This window comes from Prosopis cineraria, unplaced genomic scaffold, assembly GCF_029017545.1.
Source record: "Prosopis cineraria cultivar Desert tree isolate PC_DT_omini unplaced genomic scaffold, ASM2901754v1 PC3, whole genome shotgun sequence".
In the NCBI taxonomy this organism is placed as follows: domain Eukaryota; kingdom Viridiplantae; phylum Streptophyta; class Magnoliopsida; order Fabales; family Fabaceae; genus Prosopis; species Prosopis cineraria.
Genome location: NW_026555334.1, coordinates 41,344,228 through 41,364,661, shown reverse-complemented (window position 1 = coordinate 41,364,661; position 20,434 = coordinate 41,344,228). Strand labels below are relative to the sequence as shown.

At 31.1% G+C, this 20,434-nt stretch overlaps 1 protein-coding gene across 1 annotated transcript; it reads left to right on the top strand.

Annotated features, from left to right (window-relative positions):
• The first annotated feature begins 4,631 nt into the window (after positions 1-4,631).
• Positions 4,632-6,565, top strand: LOC129306728 (dual specificity phosphatase Cdc25). The gene is made up of 3 exons (XM_054947454.1): positions 4,632-4,791; positions 4,907-5,045; positions 6,189-6,565. The coding sequence occupies exons 1-3, from the start codon at positions 4,667-4,669 to the stop codon at positions 6,357-6,359; spliced, it is 435 nt and encodes a 144-aa protein (XP_054803429.1). The 5' UTR covers positions 4,632-4,666; the 3' UTR covers positions 6,360-6,565.
• Positions 6,566-20,434: the final 13,869 nt, after the last annotated feature.

Here is a 20,434-nt window from a genome sequence, read left to right as displayed (position 1 = left end):
TGCCAATATTAGGGTTTTTATTATTTATTGAACATATGGATTCATAGTCGTGATCGTGCCTTTTTAAATAATTTATACATATTATATGTTTTGGGATGACTATAAATACACTTGTTGAGAAATATTTTTATATTTATTGAGACATTGATGATACTTGATAATGTTAGATGTTTTGAAAAAGACATTATGATTGAGTCATGTGTCTTGGCTTGTTTGTTGAGTTTGACCAATTGGTCTATCTATGATTGTTGGCTTTAGTGTGCAATTGTGGGGAGCACAAGGGTGAGAAAATAATATTTTGGCCTAAATGGCACATGAAAAGATAATTTATAATGATATTGTGTGGTGTAAACTGGAGCCTAATGCTAGATGAATTTATATTAATTTTCTCTATATAAATTGTGTTAGGTGACTGTAACTCAACTATCGTTGTCGATGTATGTGAACAGTAACAAAAATTATTTTATGTTATTTGTAAAGGTTATAAGATTTTGAAACGTGTAACTATTTTTACTTTTACTGTTATATTTTGTTTATTATGTTTTCAATTTTAAATGGGACTATGTGAGCCTTTCACACTTGTTTTAATTTTATAAATACTTGAGATCTCAAATTTTGAAAACAACAATTTTATAAGTTTAATTTTATTTACCATGATAGTACTTATTTATTTAGTTTATTCTTTCTACCTTGGTAAAACCTTTTGTATCATAATAGTTATTTTAAAAGGTGAAATATTTTACAAAGCTATGTTTTATCATTTCCTACCATGGTAGTGTTTAAATTATAGAATTGTTTTAAAAAAAATATATTGGATAAGTTGACTTCTGTTTACTATGATAGACACTTTTTTACCATGATTAAGTTAATTGTTTTAGGAAAAATTTTAAGATGTCGCACTTTAAGTCTGCTACTTTATTTTTTTATCACGTAGTTTTAATCTTTATTTTTTTATTATATAGCTGGCATAGCTCGTCACCTTATTGTTTAATTAATGTATTTCTATTTCCCTGTATCTACATTAATTTTCTTTACTTCACATTCTTGCATCTAGGTGAATTATGGTAAGTGAGCTTAGGTTCCTTGCTTTTGATTAAAAGTCAGATTCTTTCATCCCTTTGAGACCTCGTGTCTCTTGCATGCATTGTGACACCTCTTTTTTTCGCCAAACAATCTTTTAGCATTGCCAGTGGGATCCGTGTGAATGGAATGCCTAAGATATGTAAGGATCAATATGTCATCGAAAATAATGGACCTGAGTCTAACGACTAAGAGAACGTGGCTACCTATACAAAATATGAAATACTGCCCTCTCGCACTCTAGTGACCGTGGGACAACAAGACTATATCAATAAGCAAACAACGACTTCACAGATATTAGTAGAGGAACTTAAGAGACAACATCTGAAAAAAGTAGTAGGAGAGAGCCAAAGCCTGGGAGAAGTTGGAATGCTATGCTGATAAGAGGTAAAGAGTTCTGTTGTAAACTCTGAAGGACAGGTTAAGGAACATCTCCCCTATGCTATCTAGACTATCGTAGGAGCAAACTCCAATTAGTTCACATGTTCAAAGAAGATATGAACTAAGGGGGGTAGTCTCCCAACATGCCTTTCGACTATAAGATTAACAACGAGGATCACTATAACATCCCTTAAAGGAAAAATGGTAGGTCTAACTCAATGGCAAGCTTGTTCGATCACTAGGGAGGACAAAGGACAAAACCTTGTGAGTAAGAATGACAACACCACCAAGTCACCTTTCATGAAGCTCTTTAGAAGTGGTACCACTCTGCCAATGCTCTTAATAAGTCTCTCCAAGAAATGTAAAGAGTTCTTAAGGCAGGGTTGAGCTTATAAGTCAAATCACCATTAAACAGCTCGGGGGGCAATTTGTATGGGCTCACCAAGAGGACCATCTCTAATGTTCTCTTCAAGCCATTTTTCAAGTTAAGGAGAAGTTAACAACTTTACCTAGGATGTGGGAAGAAACTTAAAAGTTTTAAAAAAAAACTCATGGTACAACATCCATGGGCTAACAGTTTCTAGAGCCTCGGTGCTTGGACTATCAATTTTTGAAACCATAAGGCCTGGCTGGTCATGTTTGTTAAGTCCTTGGATGTCATTATTTACAGCCCCATTACCTAAGTTGTCATTACCTATAATCTCTAGTCTATCAAACTCAAATGGCTTTGATATAAAGGAGTCATATTTTGAGAGATTGGATCTTAAGCCGTCAATCTCATAAGGGCCATGTTCATAGAGATCGAATCCTAAGCAGCTAATCCCACAAGGACTAAATTCACATGAGTTCTTTCCCTAAGGGCTCTCTCCACAAGGTCGAGCCTTGTAGCAATTATATTTTGTAGAACCAGCCCTTGAGGTCTCAAACCTTAAAGGGCTAATTCCAAAACTAACTCTTAAGGTCCCAAACCTTAAGAAACTCAATCATGAGCTTGACCATGTGGCCCTTAATCCTCAACCACAAGAGGATCCTTCAAGAGAAGTACTAAATCAATCATCAATTAAAATGGGAACAAGAAAATCCTCTAGGACATATTACTCATGCAATGCTTGAAAGTGGGGTTAATGGAAATATCTATCAATTGGCCTATGAAGGCTCCAGTTAGTTTGTATGCGAGGGGCATTATTTACACTCTAATTGTGAATTTGGAGACTCAAGTTCAACCCAACTTAATTAAATTTAAAATAATTAAAAAAATAAATATTCATAAAGCCTTAGCCACTAAGTTAATACTGGGTTTAGGCCATTATCTCCACATTCCACTCATGATGTTTGAATTATGGAAGTGAAGCAAGTGGCCATCATGGAGAAAGTGCTTCCTAAATTCAAGGAAAGTGGTGATCATTGGACTTAGGCACCAAACTAGGATAATCTATAAATAAAGGAGTCCTCTCTCATCAAGAAATCATCATCATCAATAAACTAAGGAGAACGACAAATAAGGACCTTGTACAAATATTAATAATAGATTAAGACTTTTTAACATTGATGTTTTCAAGTTTTAGCACTTATTCTACCATATTTCAAGACTAAAGTTCTTAATTTGACATTAATATTCTTACAAGGTCCTTGCTTGTCATTCTCCCAATAAACTATCATTCAAATTTTGATTCTGCTACTTTATTTTCTTTCTAATCATGTAGTTTTAATTTTTATTTTTTTCTCTTGTATGGTAGGCATAGCCTATCATCTCTTTCTTTAATTAATACGTCTCCGTTTCTCTGTATCTACATTAAGTTTTTTACTTCGTATTCTCACATTTGGGTGAATTGTGGTAAGAGAGTTTAGGTTCTCCATGTTTGTTTAGAAATCAAGTTCTTTTATTCTTTTGAGATCCCACATCTCTGGCATGCCTCTTGACTAAGAGCCAGAAAAAGGGGTTAAGCTTATGAGTTAGCCCATTTAACCAGTACAATTGATGAATTGGGTTGAATAAATTGATTTGTTTTTTTAAAACGGGTTAGGCTAGCCTGACTTACAAAACTAATGGACTAAAACATGCTAATCACAGGCCAAGCAGGCTGGCCTGTGGGTTTTAAAAAATAATTTTTTTTATTTTTAATTATAGTATATTTTTTTATAAATCTACAATAATGACAATATTTTTTAAGCATATAATTTATGACTTTTAAATATGTTCTTTGCATTTAAAATATAATGTAAATTTTTTTTACAATTTGTAAATAAAATTTTTATTATAGTTTATAAATTGATAATTTATTAATTTTTATTGAAATATTTTAAATAGATATTATTTATTAATCTCATAAGATCTATTAATTGAAATCATAAATATAAATTTATTAAAAATAATAATATGAATTTATATTTAATTTTTTTCTCAATAGGAAAGATAACACACCTAGGCAAGAAGATGACTAATAATAAAAATCTAGCAAAATAAATTTACTTGATTGAATTCTATATTTATTTTATTTATTTACAAATTCTTTAATTGTTAATTTGCCTTAAAATGTGAAATAAATATATATTTATATAATATAAAATTTAAATTGTTAAAAAAAATTTAGTAAATTTTTGCGAGCCATCCAGCCAGAAAATAAGTTGGGTTGGGTTTTTCAGCTTATTTTATTTAGCAGGTTGGCCCAATCCAACTCGTAAAAATGTTAACCCGTGTGGTTTAGCTTACAAGTTAGCCCATATCCCATTTGTCCAGTGCCACTCGTGACTTTTATCATGGGTTAACCCATAACTCGTTTGTCCAGTACCACTCGTGATGTCCATTTGTTTTTTGCTCAACACTCACATAATATCAAAAGACAAATTAAAAAAATGAATTTCTTTCTAGTCATAAACTATATACATATTGCATGCCGCATGAGGTGGAAATGGCTAGATATTATTTTGGGAAAAAAAAAGGCTAAACATTATAATATTCAATCTTTCGTCATCGGATGATATTATTATAATTACAGCATCCGGACCTTAAAAATGACCCGCCAATATTATTTGGACGGATATTTTCACATCTTGAGTTTGGCGGGTTAAAGGCAACGGGCGAGTAAACCAAAAAAAAAAAAGAACGAACAAAAGAAGCGTAAGAATAAAGAAGTATCCCCAAAAAAAAAAAAAAAAAAAACTACCCCCAATAAAAAACAGGAAGCATAAGGAAAATCAGAAGAGGATGCTGAAAAGAACGAGTAGTGGAGGTCACTGGATGAACGGCATGGCTCGCAGCATCTCCTACATAACTGGTTCTCAGCTTCTCTCTGTCAGACGCCAACCAAATATTGCCATTATTGATGTCAGGTTTTGATCGCTTCCCTCTTTGTTCCCATCCCTCGATTCGCTTTTTCTTGCCGTTTTTGTTTTCGAGAGTTCGATTCTATTGATCTTTCTTGTTGATGGGTTCTGAATCTTAAAGAGACGACGAGCGGAGTTATGATGGCCACATCGCTGGGTCTCTTCATTTCGCTAGCGACTCTTTCTCGGAAAACATCTCGAATCTCATTCGGCAAGTCAATGGCAAAGACACCCTTGTCTTCCACTGCGCTCTGAGTCAGGTTTGGTCCTCTTCTGTTGTTCACATATACCATTTGACTTTGGCTTTCTCTTATGATTCATTGTGGGTTTATTTTATTCTCGAATTTTGGTTTCTTGTTCCTGTATTTTGTTCCTTCAAATATTCTATAGCATTCCCGTGAAATTTCAGACCTGTTGATTTCTGAATGAGTTAGGAGGACAGCCGGAAAATGTCTCTTGCTGGGCCCTTATAAAATTAGAATAGTCATGTTGCTGTATTTGAAGCTTGTGTACATTAAGCGTACTCCGTAGTGAGTAACAGTATATGCAGCTCTTCAACAGCCATAGCATTACCATTTACAATCAACATTAATTAGCTTGGGCAGCTATATCGTGGGAAGTTCTAAAATGCGATGGTGTAGGATTCACAAAAAACCTTCACCTACCAAACAGGGCATGAGAGCAATCCTATTTAAGCAGATGTCATAATCTGTTGAAGATTTAGTTGACTCAGATGGCATTCAAGATTCCACAAACCAAATGCACCTTCAATTAATCCAGTCAATTGAATTCTGCTCAAACTATATCTTTTTTTTTTTAATAGAAAAAATATCAGGGCAGCATATCGTTTTCAAGTAACCAAATGATCAGGGTGCATTTGAATTTTTTTTAGGCATGACTTAGCGTAGATTTACAGGCAATTTTCTTATTGAAACCACAAATTAGACTTCACTGGGGTATTTTTTTTTTTTTTTTAATCTTTGATCATATGTTCTAACAAGTGCGCATGCATGGTTCATTTGGAATATGAAACTTCTGTTTTATGCAGCATCACGATCATGGCTAAATTTGAAGTAGTGAAAATCATAGAAGTTAGATTTAGTGGCCAGAGCAAAGCTGAGAGTTTCAGGCTTCAGCATAAAGAATGCCTGCAATGGTTTAGTGGGATGAGAGTTCCTATCTCGAGAAAGAAAATGGAGGGTTCAAACCTGTTGATTTCATTAGTGGATGGGATATTGTGTTCCCTCCCTTTTCCTTGGACCTTGACAAAATGCAGCATAAATATTTGTTTACGCCATTACATGATGGTTATTTTTATTTTAATCTTCCTCAGTCTTTCCATTTTCTGTTCGTATAATGTTCTTGAATTTGCAAGAGGCATAAATGCTGAAACGCTTTTGTAGGTTCGTGGCCCAACTTGTGCTCGAAGGTTAGCCAATTATCTTGAGGACTTCAAAGAAGATACTGGAATAAAGAACATAATGGTCCTGGAGCGGGGCTTCAATGGATGGGAATCTTCGGGAAGGCCTGTCTGTCGCTGCAGTGATGTTCGTTGCAAGGGCGAGGGTGCTTGATGGAAGGCTTGTTTTAAGGTCGGGATCCAAGCATGATGTCTTGCTTCTAGTACGTGCTCCCGTTTACGTTCACAGAGGAATAATATGATTACATTATCGTCACTTTATTATGGAAGTCATGTATGTTTGTGAGATATCTGTTGCTCGAGATATCATGGCATACAAATGAGGCAAAGAATTTAAAAGCCATTCCCTTTCTTTCTCAACTTGCTTTCAGTTGCATATAACATCGTCAGAACTATTTGTTTTTGGTAATCATGGTTTGATAATATTCGCTAACACGGTCTGCAAAAGGTCTCCTGGACTGAACAAACTATGGAGAAATGCCAATGAAAATGTCAAGATCTTTAACGTCAGGATCCCTAGCTTTGGTATGTAGTCCATTGGGCCTTATGGGCCTTTAAATTAAATGCTAGAAAATTCTCGCGTGGACATACAAAAGTTCTGGAACAATTTTTCTTCTCTTAAAAATACGAACTGAAGTCTATCGGTTCGTTGGGGACTTCAAATTTTCCCTCGGGAAGAGGGTCTTCTCTTCTTCTCTCCTTTCCCTTCCACTTTCCCAGTTTTCACCATTCATTAATTTTATAATTAAAAAATTATTCAATAAAATGATATGAATGGTGGGAATGAAGGAACTGGAGGGAAAAAAAGCAAGAGACTCCTCTTCCGTTTGGCCTCGGTGGAATCTTGTTTCTAGCCTTGTCAAGAGGATGAGCTCTTGTTTTGATCCACCTGTTGAAACCATACGAGTGACTCTAAGGGATCCTTTAACATGAATTTAAATGTGATTAAAGTCATCTCGATTTCTACACACACACATGCTTGTGTGTGTGTGTGTTTATTTATCTATTTATTTTTGGTAGAGATTTGGTTGTGTGTGTTACTGTGAAGTAGAAGGTTAAACTATCTTTGTTTTTTGCATGGATCATAATGTTTAAATGGGCCTGTTGGCCCATTTATGGAAGCCGTTGATGTGGATCCACTGAGAGAACAACCTCCCCCAGTCCGCTGTCTACGACAAAACTGAAGAAAATTTGTATGGAGCGGCTTGCTTGTTCATGAGTGAGCGAAATTTATATCACTAGGTTGAATATTTTTTTTTTCAAATTACAAGACCATAGTAAAACCGTGCAAAGAGACTAAAATTTAGTCATATCTAAAATTATGAGGTTTCTACATTCGTGCAGTGGTATATCAAAAATCATAATATTAAAGGTATCATGCGGGGGCCGATAAGCTAAAAGATCAATACATTTGTTTGCTTCTCTATGAACATAGTCAAAAGTGATCATTCAATCTCTCATAATAAAATCTCTGATCTTTCTAATAGTGTCAAAATAAGGATGACTCTCAGAGTATGTGCGATTAATGAGTGACAACGTGTCCATTGAATCAGAGCGGATATTGACTTTTGATAATTTTGCATTCCGGCAAAGATTTAGTCCCTCAAGTATTCTCATAAATTCTGCTGCTGTGCTAGGTTGATTTTCAAGATATTTCAAAAATTCTTTTATTTAATTTCCCTTATCCCTCCACATACTGCGGCACCATTAATATTAACAGAATCGTCGGTGTTGAGTCTAACCCATTCAAGTTTAGGTGGACTCTATTTTCCATCATCTATAGAGTTGCAATTGTCCAAGTGGATGATTTTGGATAGAAGCTTCAAATCATTATTTATATATTAAGTGCTAGAAAAGATAATATTGTTGCTTGGGATGTCATCTTCCTGATAGTGTCAAAATAAGGATGACTCTTAGAGTAGGTGCAATTAATGAGTGACAACGCATCCATTGAATCAAAGTGGATATTGACTTTTGATAATTTTGCATTCCAGCAAAGATTTAGTCCCTTCAGTATTCTCATAAATTCTGCTGTCGTGCTAGGTTGATATTCAAGATATTTGAAAAATTCTTTTATTTAATTTCCCTTATTGTCTTTGATGATGTCTTCACATACTTTGGCACCATTAGTGTTAATAGAACCGTCGGTGTCGAGTCTAACCCATCCGAGTTTAGGTGGACTCCATTTTTTATCATTTATAGAGTTGCAATTGCCCAAGTGGGTGATTTTGGATAGAAGCATTAAATCATTATTTATCTGTTGAGTACTAGAAAAGGAAATATTGTTGCTTGGAATGGCATCTTTTTGACTATAATTTACTACATCTAGCTTTCCAAATATTCCAGTAAGCTTGTGCAAAGAGTTTCTGCCAAGGTGTTCTTCTTGTTCTTAAGTTGCTTGCTTCATTTTTGCATTCGAAACTATTCAATTCTTCACATTAAAGGAGAAGAAGGTGTTAAGCCTCGTAGGTTTCACTATTTTTTTTTTTCAAACCTCTTTAGCTTCTCCATAATCACTTAAAATATGAATTGAAGAATCAGGAGAATTATAACCAAATGGATAGAGATGTTAATGGGAAACATCCTCATATGCTTGCATGTGATTGATTTGGAGACAATTTGAGGCAGCTTTTCATAGAAAATATTTTATTTTTTCTTATGTAGGCCACTTCCAAATTTTAGTCCATATATCAGAGTGGTGTTGATCCTTATGAAATTTCATGGCTTTGTAAGCAGATTTTATGGAGAGGTTTCCATCAAAGAAGGGTCTCCAAATGAGAACATCTTTTACGCCTTGACGATTAGGAGGTTGCACAAGTAATATTTGTTTAATTACATCTGAGTGGAAGTAATGATTTAAAAGATCAATGTTCCATGCTCCTGAATTACAGCAAAAATCAAAGACCCTAGCATGGAGAATAGAATAAGCATTTAGATAAGCATGCTTGACAAGAGGGTTAGGGAGCATAGACAATTTGTCATACCAAAATGATATTTGATCTCCTTTACCAACTTTCTAACCTACATGAGACATGAATTTATCCCAAACTTTGCAAATGTTGCTCTAGGTGTAAGAATAGGAGCTAGGTTTAACTATCATCGAAATTCTAAGTTTGTTACATTTGTATTTGTCGTAGATAATCCGAACCTAGAGATAGTTTGGCTTAGTGATAAGGCCCCAACAAAACTTCATTATGTAGGCGATATTTTGATTTTTTAGCTTCTTGAGTCCAAGTCTCCTATTTTTTTTATCTATAGTGATTCTATCCCATGAAAGAAGATTTAGTTTTTGTTTCCATCAGTTGAATCCCATAGAAAGTTTCTAGAGTCTTTTTCAATTCAAATAAAATATTATCCGATAAAAGTATAGTTTGCATAGTATAGTTAGGAAGAGTGGATATTTTAATCTCTTGTGATGATGTCCACCGATCAACGGCTCCACAAATTTAAATACTGTCTTTGGACTTGACAGCTTGCTTGGCTGAGAAGGAAAACTAACTTCACATCGCAATCAAGTGAATTTTGATACTGAGAGCCCAATCCCTTGCTACCATTAGATCACTTCGATATTCACGCAAATGATAATTCAAAATATTTACATCGCATAATCAGGAATCGTTTATTTATTCACCGTCAAACACCAACGTCATTCTATCACAATTCTTTACTCAAAGCAGCAAGTTAACTAGACATGGTTATGAGATTGTTCACGTGAATGAGAGCCCGTGAAACTGGAGTGTGACCGAAACTAGTTGCTTGTCGTAGCCTTGCACGTAGAAGCGAGCGGACAAAATACTGTATACAGGAATCTAGATTTTTGAGAGAGGAAATGATTGAAAGATGAAAATGGAGAAAAGTGGGAAACCACAATAAGCAGATCAGCAGTAGCGCGTCGAAGAAGGTCAAAATATCATCTCAGGCTTCCAGCCGCTCACTTAAGAGGAAGAAAATGAAATAAACTTAGTAGAAAAGTGATTAAGAATGATCCCATCTTAGATTTTTAAAATAATAAAAGTCTGGAACTAAAAACAAAAATCAAGTGTAAACGGAAGAGAAACGACATTGATTTAAAAATTATAATTTGAGAGTGAGCCCTCCGGATTACCCGCACCATATGTGTAGCACCAATAAACGAATGGAGGTGCCGGCGTTAAGTAACGGCCACCGGAAGCCTTGGCACGAGAGATAACAACAGCGGAAGCAATGTAGCATGTAATCAAAATTATCAAATCTATAAATAATGAATCTACGGAATCCTCATCCAAACCTACGTGTCCCTTGCGGATGCGCATGATTAGGGTCGTTCTTGTCCCACCCGTTGATTCCCCTAACATACACTACGTTCAGTCCACCTACCCCTCCCCTGGTATGTCTTTCGAATAATTTGTCATATATCAATCCTATTTGTCTACTATTAATTATATTCAGAGTGCGCATGCCTCTCCGCACCCTTCTCTCTTTCTTGTCATTTTCCTCCCTAATTTAAAACTTTTTATATGCTTATAAGTCATGTTTTTTTAAAAAAATTATTAATTCTTTATATAAGTCATTTTGCATAAAAAAACGGATCACTGATTACTTTCTTCCCATCCTACCTTTTCACAATTTTCAACGAATAAATAGTCAAAAATTATCAAAGAGAGAGAGTGCTTTTAAAAATGATGCAAAATGCTCTCTTCAATTAAAAATATAAGATATTTTTAATTAAATTTTATCACTCAATAAAGTAGTTATTTACTTTTAAATTAAGCCTATATTTTTATATTTACTCTTATTAAACACTTTATAATAACTATAAAGTCATTATCTAGGAGCACTTTTAAAAAAAGATAATGATTACATTTTAAAAGATTAAAAATGTCACACATTTTTAATATTTAACTTCTTAAAAAATGTCTTATACTTATAAATAGAGAGTAAAAATTTTGTTTTTTGAAATCATTAATAATTTAACTACCTCTTATCAATTTTGATAATATAGTTACAAATAATTTACAAATAACATCGAATGGAGCATGTGTTAAAATTCATTAGAATTTCACATTGCATATAATCACGTGTGTATGTATATATATGTGTGTGTGTTTTAAAAAAATTAACCACGGTTGCGATCATCTGATTGCGAGATATTAAATTCAGTTACGTGATTCCAACGCTACCACTGGATATTATATCCCACTCTTTGCTAGCAATTTTGCTCGCTTGAGAATGGGATCCCCGGCGCCCATTCTAAATTTAATAAAGATGTCTGATTTACATTTATTTAATTAATCATTTCTGTTATATTATTTTATAATAGTGTATTCTCTCTGTTTCTATTTGTAAAAAAAACTATCACATTTTACTTATTTTTTTATATAAGTAAAATTACATATTTCAATAAGTATTTATGACACATTTTCAAAATCGCCCCTCATAATTTATATTAATGAGAAAAAATTAAAAAAATGATAATAAAATCTCTCTAAAATATATAAATAACAATTTAAACTCTCAAAATATTATAATTTCCTGAAGTCTTTAAGGACTTTCCTGTCATTAATAAATTTATATAAATTATTAAACCACCCTTATTAAAAATAAATAATTCACAATTTTTTTTTATATTCATAACTTTTTTTTATATTCACAACAATATAATAGCAAATAAAAAATTTAACATGTGAAATTGTGATTTGCTGTTATATTATGATGAATTTAAGAAGAAAAGTTACGAATATAAGAAGAAAAATTATAAATTATTTATTTTCAATAAGGATAATGTAATAATTTATAAAAATCTATTAATGATAGAAAAGTTTATAGGGACTTCAAGAAAATTATGGCATTTTGAGAGATTAAGTTGTCATTTATATATTTTAAAGGAATTTTATTATCATTTTTTTAATAATTAATACATATTTATGTTGATTAATATAGGATATTTTAATCAAAATTTTTTATTTTCAGACATAATTATTATAGTTAATTAAATTTTTTAAACTATATGATATAATTTTTTTTCTCTATACGAAGGGAGTGCGTTATTGTTGAATTATAAACAAACGATGTGTCGTTCTCCGCCATATATATAATAATGTGCATTATTTGGGTCAGTGGATTTGGTGATAGGACAACGAAACGGAGGTGTAAGTAGAGCACAAAGTTGGCACCTTGTGTTATTTGTATCCCTTCCCGTCTTTTTTTGTTTTTTTGGTCCCTGCCTTGTTTTGTTCCTGTAAATGGAAATCATGCCATCATATATGCTGTCTTTTTTTTTTTTTTTTTTTGGGGCACACGGTCCTTTTCCCATTACAAGAGTGCAAGACCATCAAAGTAACCGCCGAGCTTGCAATACAAAATCTCCAAAACAACATTAATGAATTCATCAGGGTTAAAAGGGTTTATGGAAGGGTGATTAGCTCAACTAATTGAGAAAATCGAATCAGTTTATCCTAAAAATATGTAATCACATTAAATAAATATGTCAAAGTTATTGTCTTACAGGCGAGATACAGTGATATCTCCAAGTTTTTCAGAATATTGAGTGAATTGAATTGTTAAAAAAATTATGTTATGCCACAAACCAATGAAGATATGCTAACATGATGGGAATAAAAATACCATTTTGCTTGTGTATTAAATATAAAAATGCAAAACCATTTTTAGGTTTTTATGAATGTTGATAAAAACTTATTGTATGCCTAGAACGAAAATACTTGGCAAATGGGGGTCGACTAAGTTTTGTTTTAGAAAAAAAATAAGTAGACATGTTTTTAATAAGCTATGCTATTCATAAGCGCAATTTGATACAAAACTTTCATCTACACGCACTATAGCATATTTTATAATTTATGAAATCATATCATTTACGAATGATAGATAATAATGAACTCAAATTCCAAGTGAAAGTATTATATCGATAATCATACGAAGAGGTGATGAAAGAATGACGCAATAAGATGACATGATAATTAATTGGATTTTGGAAATTGTTTAAACTGGCAAGCCTCATCGGCTGCCTCCCCTAGTCTTCCCCGCTTGTTCATAGTTACATGCTACTGTTATTCTATTCTTATCATCATGCTTGCCTTTGGCCATCTCTGTGTATTTGGATTTGACGAGTGATTTAAAAATATTTACTAAATGAGTCTTATACAACATGATAATACTTTTTTAATTTAATCAAATATCTGAATTTTATCATATAATACTTAAAAAATATCAAATCTCAAATTTTCTTGAGGGCACAGCATAAATAAGGACTGTTTTGATTATAATGGCTGTTTTAAATTTTTAGAGAGAAATATATCTTAATAATTTTTAAGTATTAATAAGATTAAACAGTTATAATTGAGATACTTATTAAATAAATACATTTAAACCATTCACCAAATTCAAACTTTGCTTGTTTCCAGTGCAATTGCATACAACTAAATTAACCAGCTTCTTTTAACCCAAAAAAAAAAAAAATCAGCCCAAGCCATGCTGTTTTTAAGTATGAGCATCCGTATTAATTAATGCTAATTTTTGAAATTTTAAAAATGAGTTATAGCATAAAATTACTGTCACTCTAATGACACCACCATCGAATAACATTAAAATCAATAAAAATTATATTTTACAGTAAAGTGTAACCTAAGTTGTTTTTATAAGAATCAATGTATTAATTATTTGAATTAGGATTGTGAAAAACCAAATAATGGAGGAATTTTTTATAACAAGATTAATTAAAAAACTGAATTAAAATTAAAAAATTAAAGCAAGTTTAACTGAGAAAATTACTAAGTACAACTAGTAAAATTAATTACAACTCAATCACCTAAAGTTTATTTTACTTATCCACAAACTAAATTAATTTTATTTAATTTTATTATTTTTATTTTATTATATATTTTTTAAATTATCATTCAAAAATTAAACAAGAAATTAATTCATAGATTAATTAAAATCTTCCTTAACCCATAACTTACAACTGTTTCTATATTAATTATAACAGAAATAAAACATGAATAATTATCCAAGTCAGGCCAAATTACTCTTATATTATTACATCAATCAATTAAAGTAAGCAAAATCTTTTATAAAATATATAACCTAAAAATCATACAATAATGCTATTCTAATTAGCAATAATAATTAAAATATAAAATTTAGAGGTAGAGAAAAAAATAGCAAATTGCAATAAAGTTAAAATAAAATTTTACTTGAATATCAAAAATTTTGATTAAAGTTTGGGATCATAATTTGTGATTGATCATATTAAAAAAATTAGCTTTTTCTAGAATTAAAAATGAAAGATATGTGAGATAAAGAAGTTACTAAATGAGAAATGATGAGTTATGATATGTGTGAGTATGTTTTAAGTACTTAGTTTCATATGCATGTGCTTGTTTTATAATTAATATATAACTGTATAAAGTAAGTTTTACCTTGATTACTAAGTGGCTACATTTACCCCTTTCACTTAACACTTTTCAGGCTCTGGCTTTGGTGCTGAGAGGGAGAAAACTCAGGAGGCTAGGAATTAGTAGATTTCTACTATATGCCTCTACTTTAAATTTATTTGTGAAATGATATATGTTTGCCAATTCTAGATTTCATGCCATCTCACTTGTACTATTTTATTATTGCAAATGTCTAATTTGTATTTTAGGCCCTATGTATTTGAATATGTTGAGATATATATGTTTTTAGGGCTAAAATACTAGTGTCAATATAAAAATAATGATTTGAACATGTTTTAATTGATTTAGATACAATGCGACGACAAATTGCCTCCCCTCTGTTTTTGGTAAAAAGGGGTTGAGGAGTAAATTTTGGTTATACTGTGGTTTAAGTGTGTGTAATTTGTTGTACTAATAGTTCTGAGTCCAATGAACATAGTTCAGGTGTTAGGAAAAGCTTTTGATACTTGTTGAGGGTTTTGGACACCTTTTTTATGTGAAAGTTATGAAAAGTGATTAAAATGTGTTTGGGTATTCAATTTTCTGGCGTGACTCATTTTGAAAGTGAAATCTATGCCACTAGCTAGTTCATGTTAAGAGCTTTCCATAGACATCTAGATTACGTTATTTAGATGTTGGATGGAGAATCGAGATGTGTTGAAAGTTTCTTAATTTTGCTATCAAATGACAGCAAGATTAGCTGAATTTTCATGCAATATGCCATGGCACATGGCGCCTGAGCCACGGTGCATGGCATAGAGAGCAACGCTACAGCGCAACGTGCACGAGCCGCTGTGCACTACTCTATCACACATTAAAGGATTTTTTTTTCCTACTTGCTTTTAATTTTTTTACTCCTTCGAAATATCTCATGTTTTTGTAACTTATTTTTACTCTGATACGAGATATCTTGATTATTTTAAACTCTTTATGAATATGAAAATTTGGGATCCCTTACTTTTAAACTAGACATTGATAATCACTCTTTGAGTTAATCTTTTAATTATTATGAGTTATATTGGTTATTTGTATTTAGTGGGATGAGAATTTTCATTATACATTTACTTTTCTCAAAGCACACTCGCAACATGACAATCTACAAACAATTAGTACTATTAATCAATTAATCAAACTAACCACAAGTACTAATTATTACTAGAATTACATTTCACTATTCATTTTCTTTCACTTAAGAAATCTAAGTCCATTACAATATAATCACCACTTTCTTTTACTTTAACCAATTTCATCAAACTCTTTTACAACTTTACTCTCAATTCCCTTCAATTGAGAGTTAATTTAAATTTACAACTTTAAAACTTTATCGTTTAACTTTAAACTTATTGTAAAACCTTAATTTGATCCCCAAGAACCTTTTCATTATCAAAAGGAAATAAATAAATTCCTTAAAACTTTTCGATTCAATTTCTTTATTACTTAAATTAAGAGAAATTAGTATGGAATCAAAGCTAAGGGCGGTATGAAACTTACCTAGTAAGCTACTAGTTAGAAATATCTTTTAAGCTTTCAATATTTGATACCCCTAACAAAGCTTCCCTCTTCTTCCCCTCCTCTGTGCTTCTTTCCATCTATCCCTCTCCATTTCTATGAGTTGACCATGTATGCATTTATCAATTTTTCATGTCATGCATTGCGGCACAGGCAACTTGTGCCACGATGTGTGGTATAGTGAAGAAAATCCTCACTGTACACACCTGCTTTACTTCAAGATGCGATCCTTCCACTTGTGTTTGCTCATTCAACAAACTTAAGCATCAAAACACCAAATTGTTTTCCTATATATTAGTTTATCCTCAATTAGTAATTAGTTTTGAAATTATGAAATCAGGATGTTACAGTTAACTCATAACTAACAAAAAAAAAATTTTGCTTCTCAAAAAATAATTTAAAAGAAAAGTTATCCTATTTATTAATATGAGATGTTTAATACTCATTGAAAAAATATTCTAAATAAAAATGAACTTTAACTCAATAAAAATGCACTTTTCTATTTGTATAAAAGTAAAAAATAATATAATGAAAATTGAAAAATTGGACGCAGTGTGGGTGGTGCAATTATTACTGATCATTGTACCTACCTCTTTCAAACAAAAAGACACACGTTGCATGTTATTTGGGGAAGAGGGTTCTCTCCAGTTTTTTTCTCTCCATTTCCCTCTACTTCTCCCATCCCTCCCATTCATTAATTTTATCATTTAAAAAATTATTTAATAAAATAATTTGAATGGTGGGGATGGGAAAAGTGAAGGAAAATGGAGGGAAAAAATGGAGAGACCCAATGTCATTAACTCTCCCGTTATTTGGCCGCAAGGACTGGTAGTGGGTCCAATGTCATTAACTCTCAAAAAGTTTAAAATATACTATATTTATGTGGGAAGGCCTTAGGAACAAAAGTGATACAAAATGACAATAATGTCTTTAACTACCTTAGGTATAACGCGGGGATGACCGGATGGGCAATGGGACTTGCTTCTTTGTTCTTTCCCTTATGGCCTATTTGGTAAGATGGAATTGGGGTTGAAGAAGTGGAAGTGAAACTAAAAAATTAAGATGTTTGGTAAACAAGAGCTCACTTCTTTATGGAACTCGATTCCATCAAAAATGGTAGAAGTGTGTTCCATCCTTAGACCCAAAGAACCTACTTCCTTCTTTGTTTTCTCATTTTTACACTCAACTTCTCTCCTTCCATGTTCGATCAAGCTTTATTACCTACAATATTCATTGACAATGACATGATGAAGGACTAAATCAGCGAAGATGACCGAACCTCATCCTTGTGACTGATTGACTGACGAGTGGCCTCTTTACCCATCTCGAAGTTGCAACATTTTACACTAAATTGACAAAGGGCTTTGATGATTGTAATGGCAACAACTTTCAGAGATCCCACGACGTAAACATGGACTAGTTGAGTGGGCGAAAAACTTGAAAGATTGTGAATTCTATGCATGTTTTCCTCTTCAAAATGATTTAATTTTGTTTTCTTTACTAGATTTGTTTGATTTTGGAACTTTTTGTCAATAGCATTTGAGTTTGGATTTTTTTCCAGCCTTCGATTTTATTTTAAGGAGACTTTTAATTTTTATTTTGTTCTTTGGACACCATGGTTTTGGATTTGAGGTCTAAAAGATATCTTCAACTAGTTTGAGTAGATGTCAAAGAAGATGAAGATGTGAATTCCATTGATATGTACAGTTGTGGCCAGCAGTTAGATAATGAAGACAAAGGGGTATTCTTTTTTTTTTTTTAATTATGGGGGTGTCTTGGTCCTTTCAAATTATAAATGTATTTATAAAATAAAATTTTTGAATCACTTTCATATGCATACCAAACACATTTTTAAATATCACTTGCACTTTTACTTTCATTTCTTTAAAAATTCTTTCCTTGTACCAAACGTTGACGTTACTCTTTGTCCCATTCCCTTCCCATTTCTCATCTCAATGATTCAATTTATTTTTGAATATCGTGAGATTTAATATTTTATAAATTTATTATTAAAATGTGAAATTTATGAAAAATATATAAATAAATTTAAACTATAAGTAATTTCATCCAAATTACAATTCAAGATTTAGGATTATAATTAAAAAATGAAAAAATTTGTTTTATAGAATGTTAAATTTTAACCATTCAAAAATGAGATTGAAATAGAAAATGAAAAGAAAATAAAGAGAGAGAAAGTGAGGAGAAACCAAGTTTCATGGGTAATTATTTTTTGGTGCCGACGCAACCTACAAGTACTAGCCAAAGTTACTTTAAGATAAAACACTTAAATCAAATATTGTTCAGGTGTTCAAGTTTAACGGTTGGTTAAACTAATAATGTCATTTTTAATAAACACACTTTATTACCTCATTTCATGATTGAAATTAAAAAAAGAAGTTGGTTGTGGTTGGCGCCTCGGTGGTGTTGAAAAAAGTGAGAAGGAGATAGAAGATCACGTGAGGGAACTATCTTTTCGAAGAGGGACACGTGATGGATATGTCTGCTGTCTGGCGGGGCTACGCCGTTCGGTGTCCCCGCTGATCCGAATCACACGAGCAATTAGGTTCATTGCTTTATACTGCGATTTTTTTGGGGTGACAGGGGCCCATACTTGATACCTTGATCATGTAATTATTAAATTTTTGAGTTGGACCTTTAAATTTAATTTTTTATATTTTTAATTTATAAATTTATATTAAATTATTTATAAATTTAAAGTAGATGTAAATTTGATTAAATTCATGAGTTTATTTTTAAATTTATTATTTTTATATTTTTAATTTATAAAATCATGTCAATAAAGTTATAAATTCAGATTAAATTTAAACTTAATTAAACTTGTTAAATTCATTAATTTTTTTTAGTTGAGTTAATTAAGTATATATTATGAAGAATTTAATTTATAAAAATTATAAAACTTTGTTCAAAGAAAAAAAACTTTAAATATAAAAATTAATATTAATAAAAAAAATATCATAAATGAGTTTTCCTGTTTTAAAATTTTTATGTCTTGTATATAATAATTTATCAATAAAAATGAGTTTAATTTTAATAATTTATATTTTTAATATATTTAAATTAATTATAATCATATTTTAATGATTATTTATTAATAAAAATAAAATCATCTAAATTTGTGATATAAGTTGTGAGTTTAACAATCTTGATATTGATGATAGTTTTCACCTAAAAAAAATTAAATTATAGCTGTTAAAAAATATAAAATATTTTATGCTTTAAGATATAATCAATATAACTTTTAAAAATGTTTTTTATTAAAAATAGAATTAATAATTAATAATTTTTTAATCATGATTGTATGTTTAATGATAATAAATATAAAAAAAGTTTCATTTTAAATGTCATTAGTTAATTTATTGGAAGGTTATAAAAAATTAATTTATTAAATAATTAAAAATATTTTATAATACTGAATAGAAAAAATATATATACAAATATTTTTTTGAAAGTACAGTACTGTATAAAATATATATCAAATAATATAATCCATCTAGATCTCTATATAAACTAGAGTCTAACGTCGTCCACTGCGGAGACCATCGGGTCATATTATCATCCCACGAGACGTATTTTTGTATCCTTGGGACACGGTGCGAGATGGTTCCAACTTCTCCGCAAACGAAATTTTTGAAGCTTCCTCGAAGCTACGGGGCCATAATAAAATATAATAAATTGACTTATCTTTGTCCTAATTTACACATATTTTTTAAACAAACAATAAAAATTAGGAAAAATTATTTTAAAATTTTATAAAAAAATTAATTATTATAAAATTAATTAATAATTAAATTAAATTATATTGACAATATAATTAATTATTACTGCATTTAATTTAATTTTTAATAAATCTTACAGTAATTAATTTTATTATATAAAACTTGATTGTAATTTTTTTTAAAAATTACTATCAATAATTTATCCACACGGCAATTAAATGTACTTGCTAAAGGATTAACTTCAACAGATGAATAGTTATTCTACTTTCCACGACAATTCACGAGGTAAAATGTCCCGTTTCACAAATTATATCACTTCATGTATATATTGTAATTTTTTATTTTTTAATACTTCAACAATCACAATGTAATCTGCTTCTTCAATAAAATTGATTGATAAAAAATGGTTTTCTGTAGTCATTGCTATTTCCAGTTGTTACCGAACAAGAGCGAGCACTCAGGCCGAGGGTAATACCCTAATTGCTTTTTGGCCCTTTATTGGTCAAAATTCAAAATTGGTCTCAATCTTTTGAAATTATAATTTAGCAGATGTTACT

Bases quoted from the DNA above. Each gene is read 5' to 3' on its own strand.
- LOC129306728 (XM_054947454.1), top strand. From the start codon at position 4,667: ATGCTGAAAAGAACGAGTAGTGGAGGTCACTGGATGAACGGCATGGCT. The intron at 4,792-4,906 runs GTTTTGATCGCT...TGAATCTTAAAG, and splicing joins ATTGCCATTATTGATGTCAG to AGACGACGAGCGGAGTTATG. The intron at 5,046-6,188 runs GTTTGGTCCTCT...ACGCTTTTGTAG, and splicing joins TCCACTGCGCTCTGAGTCAG to GTTCGTGGCCCAACTTGTGC.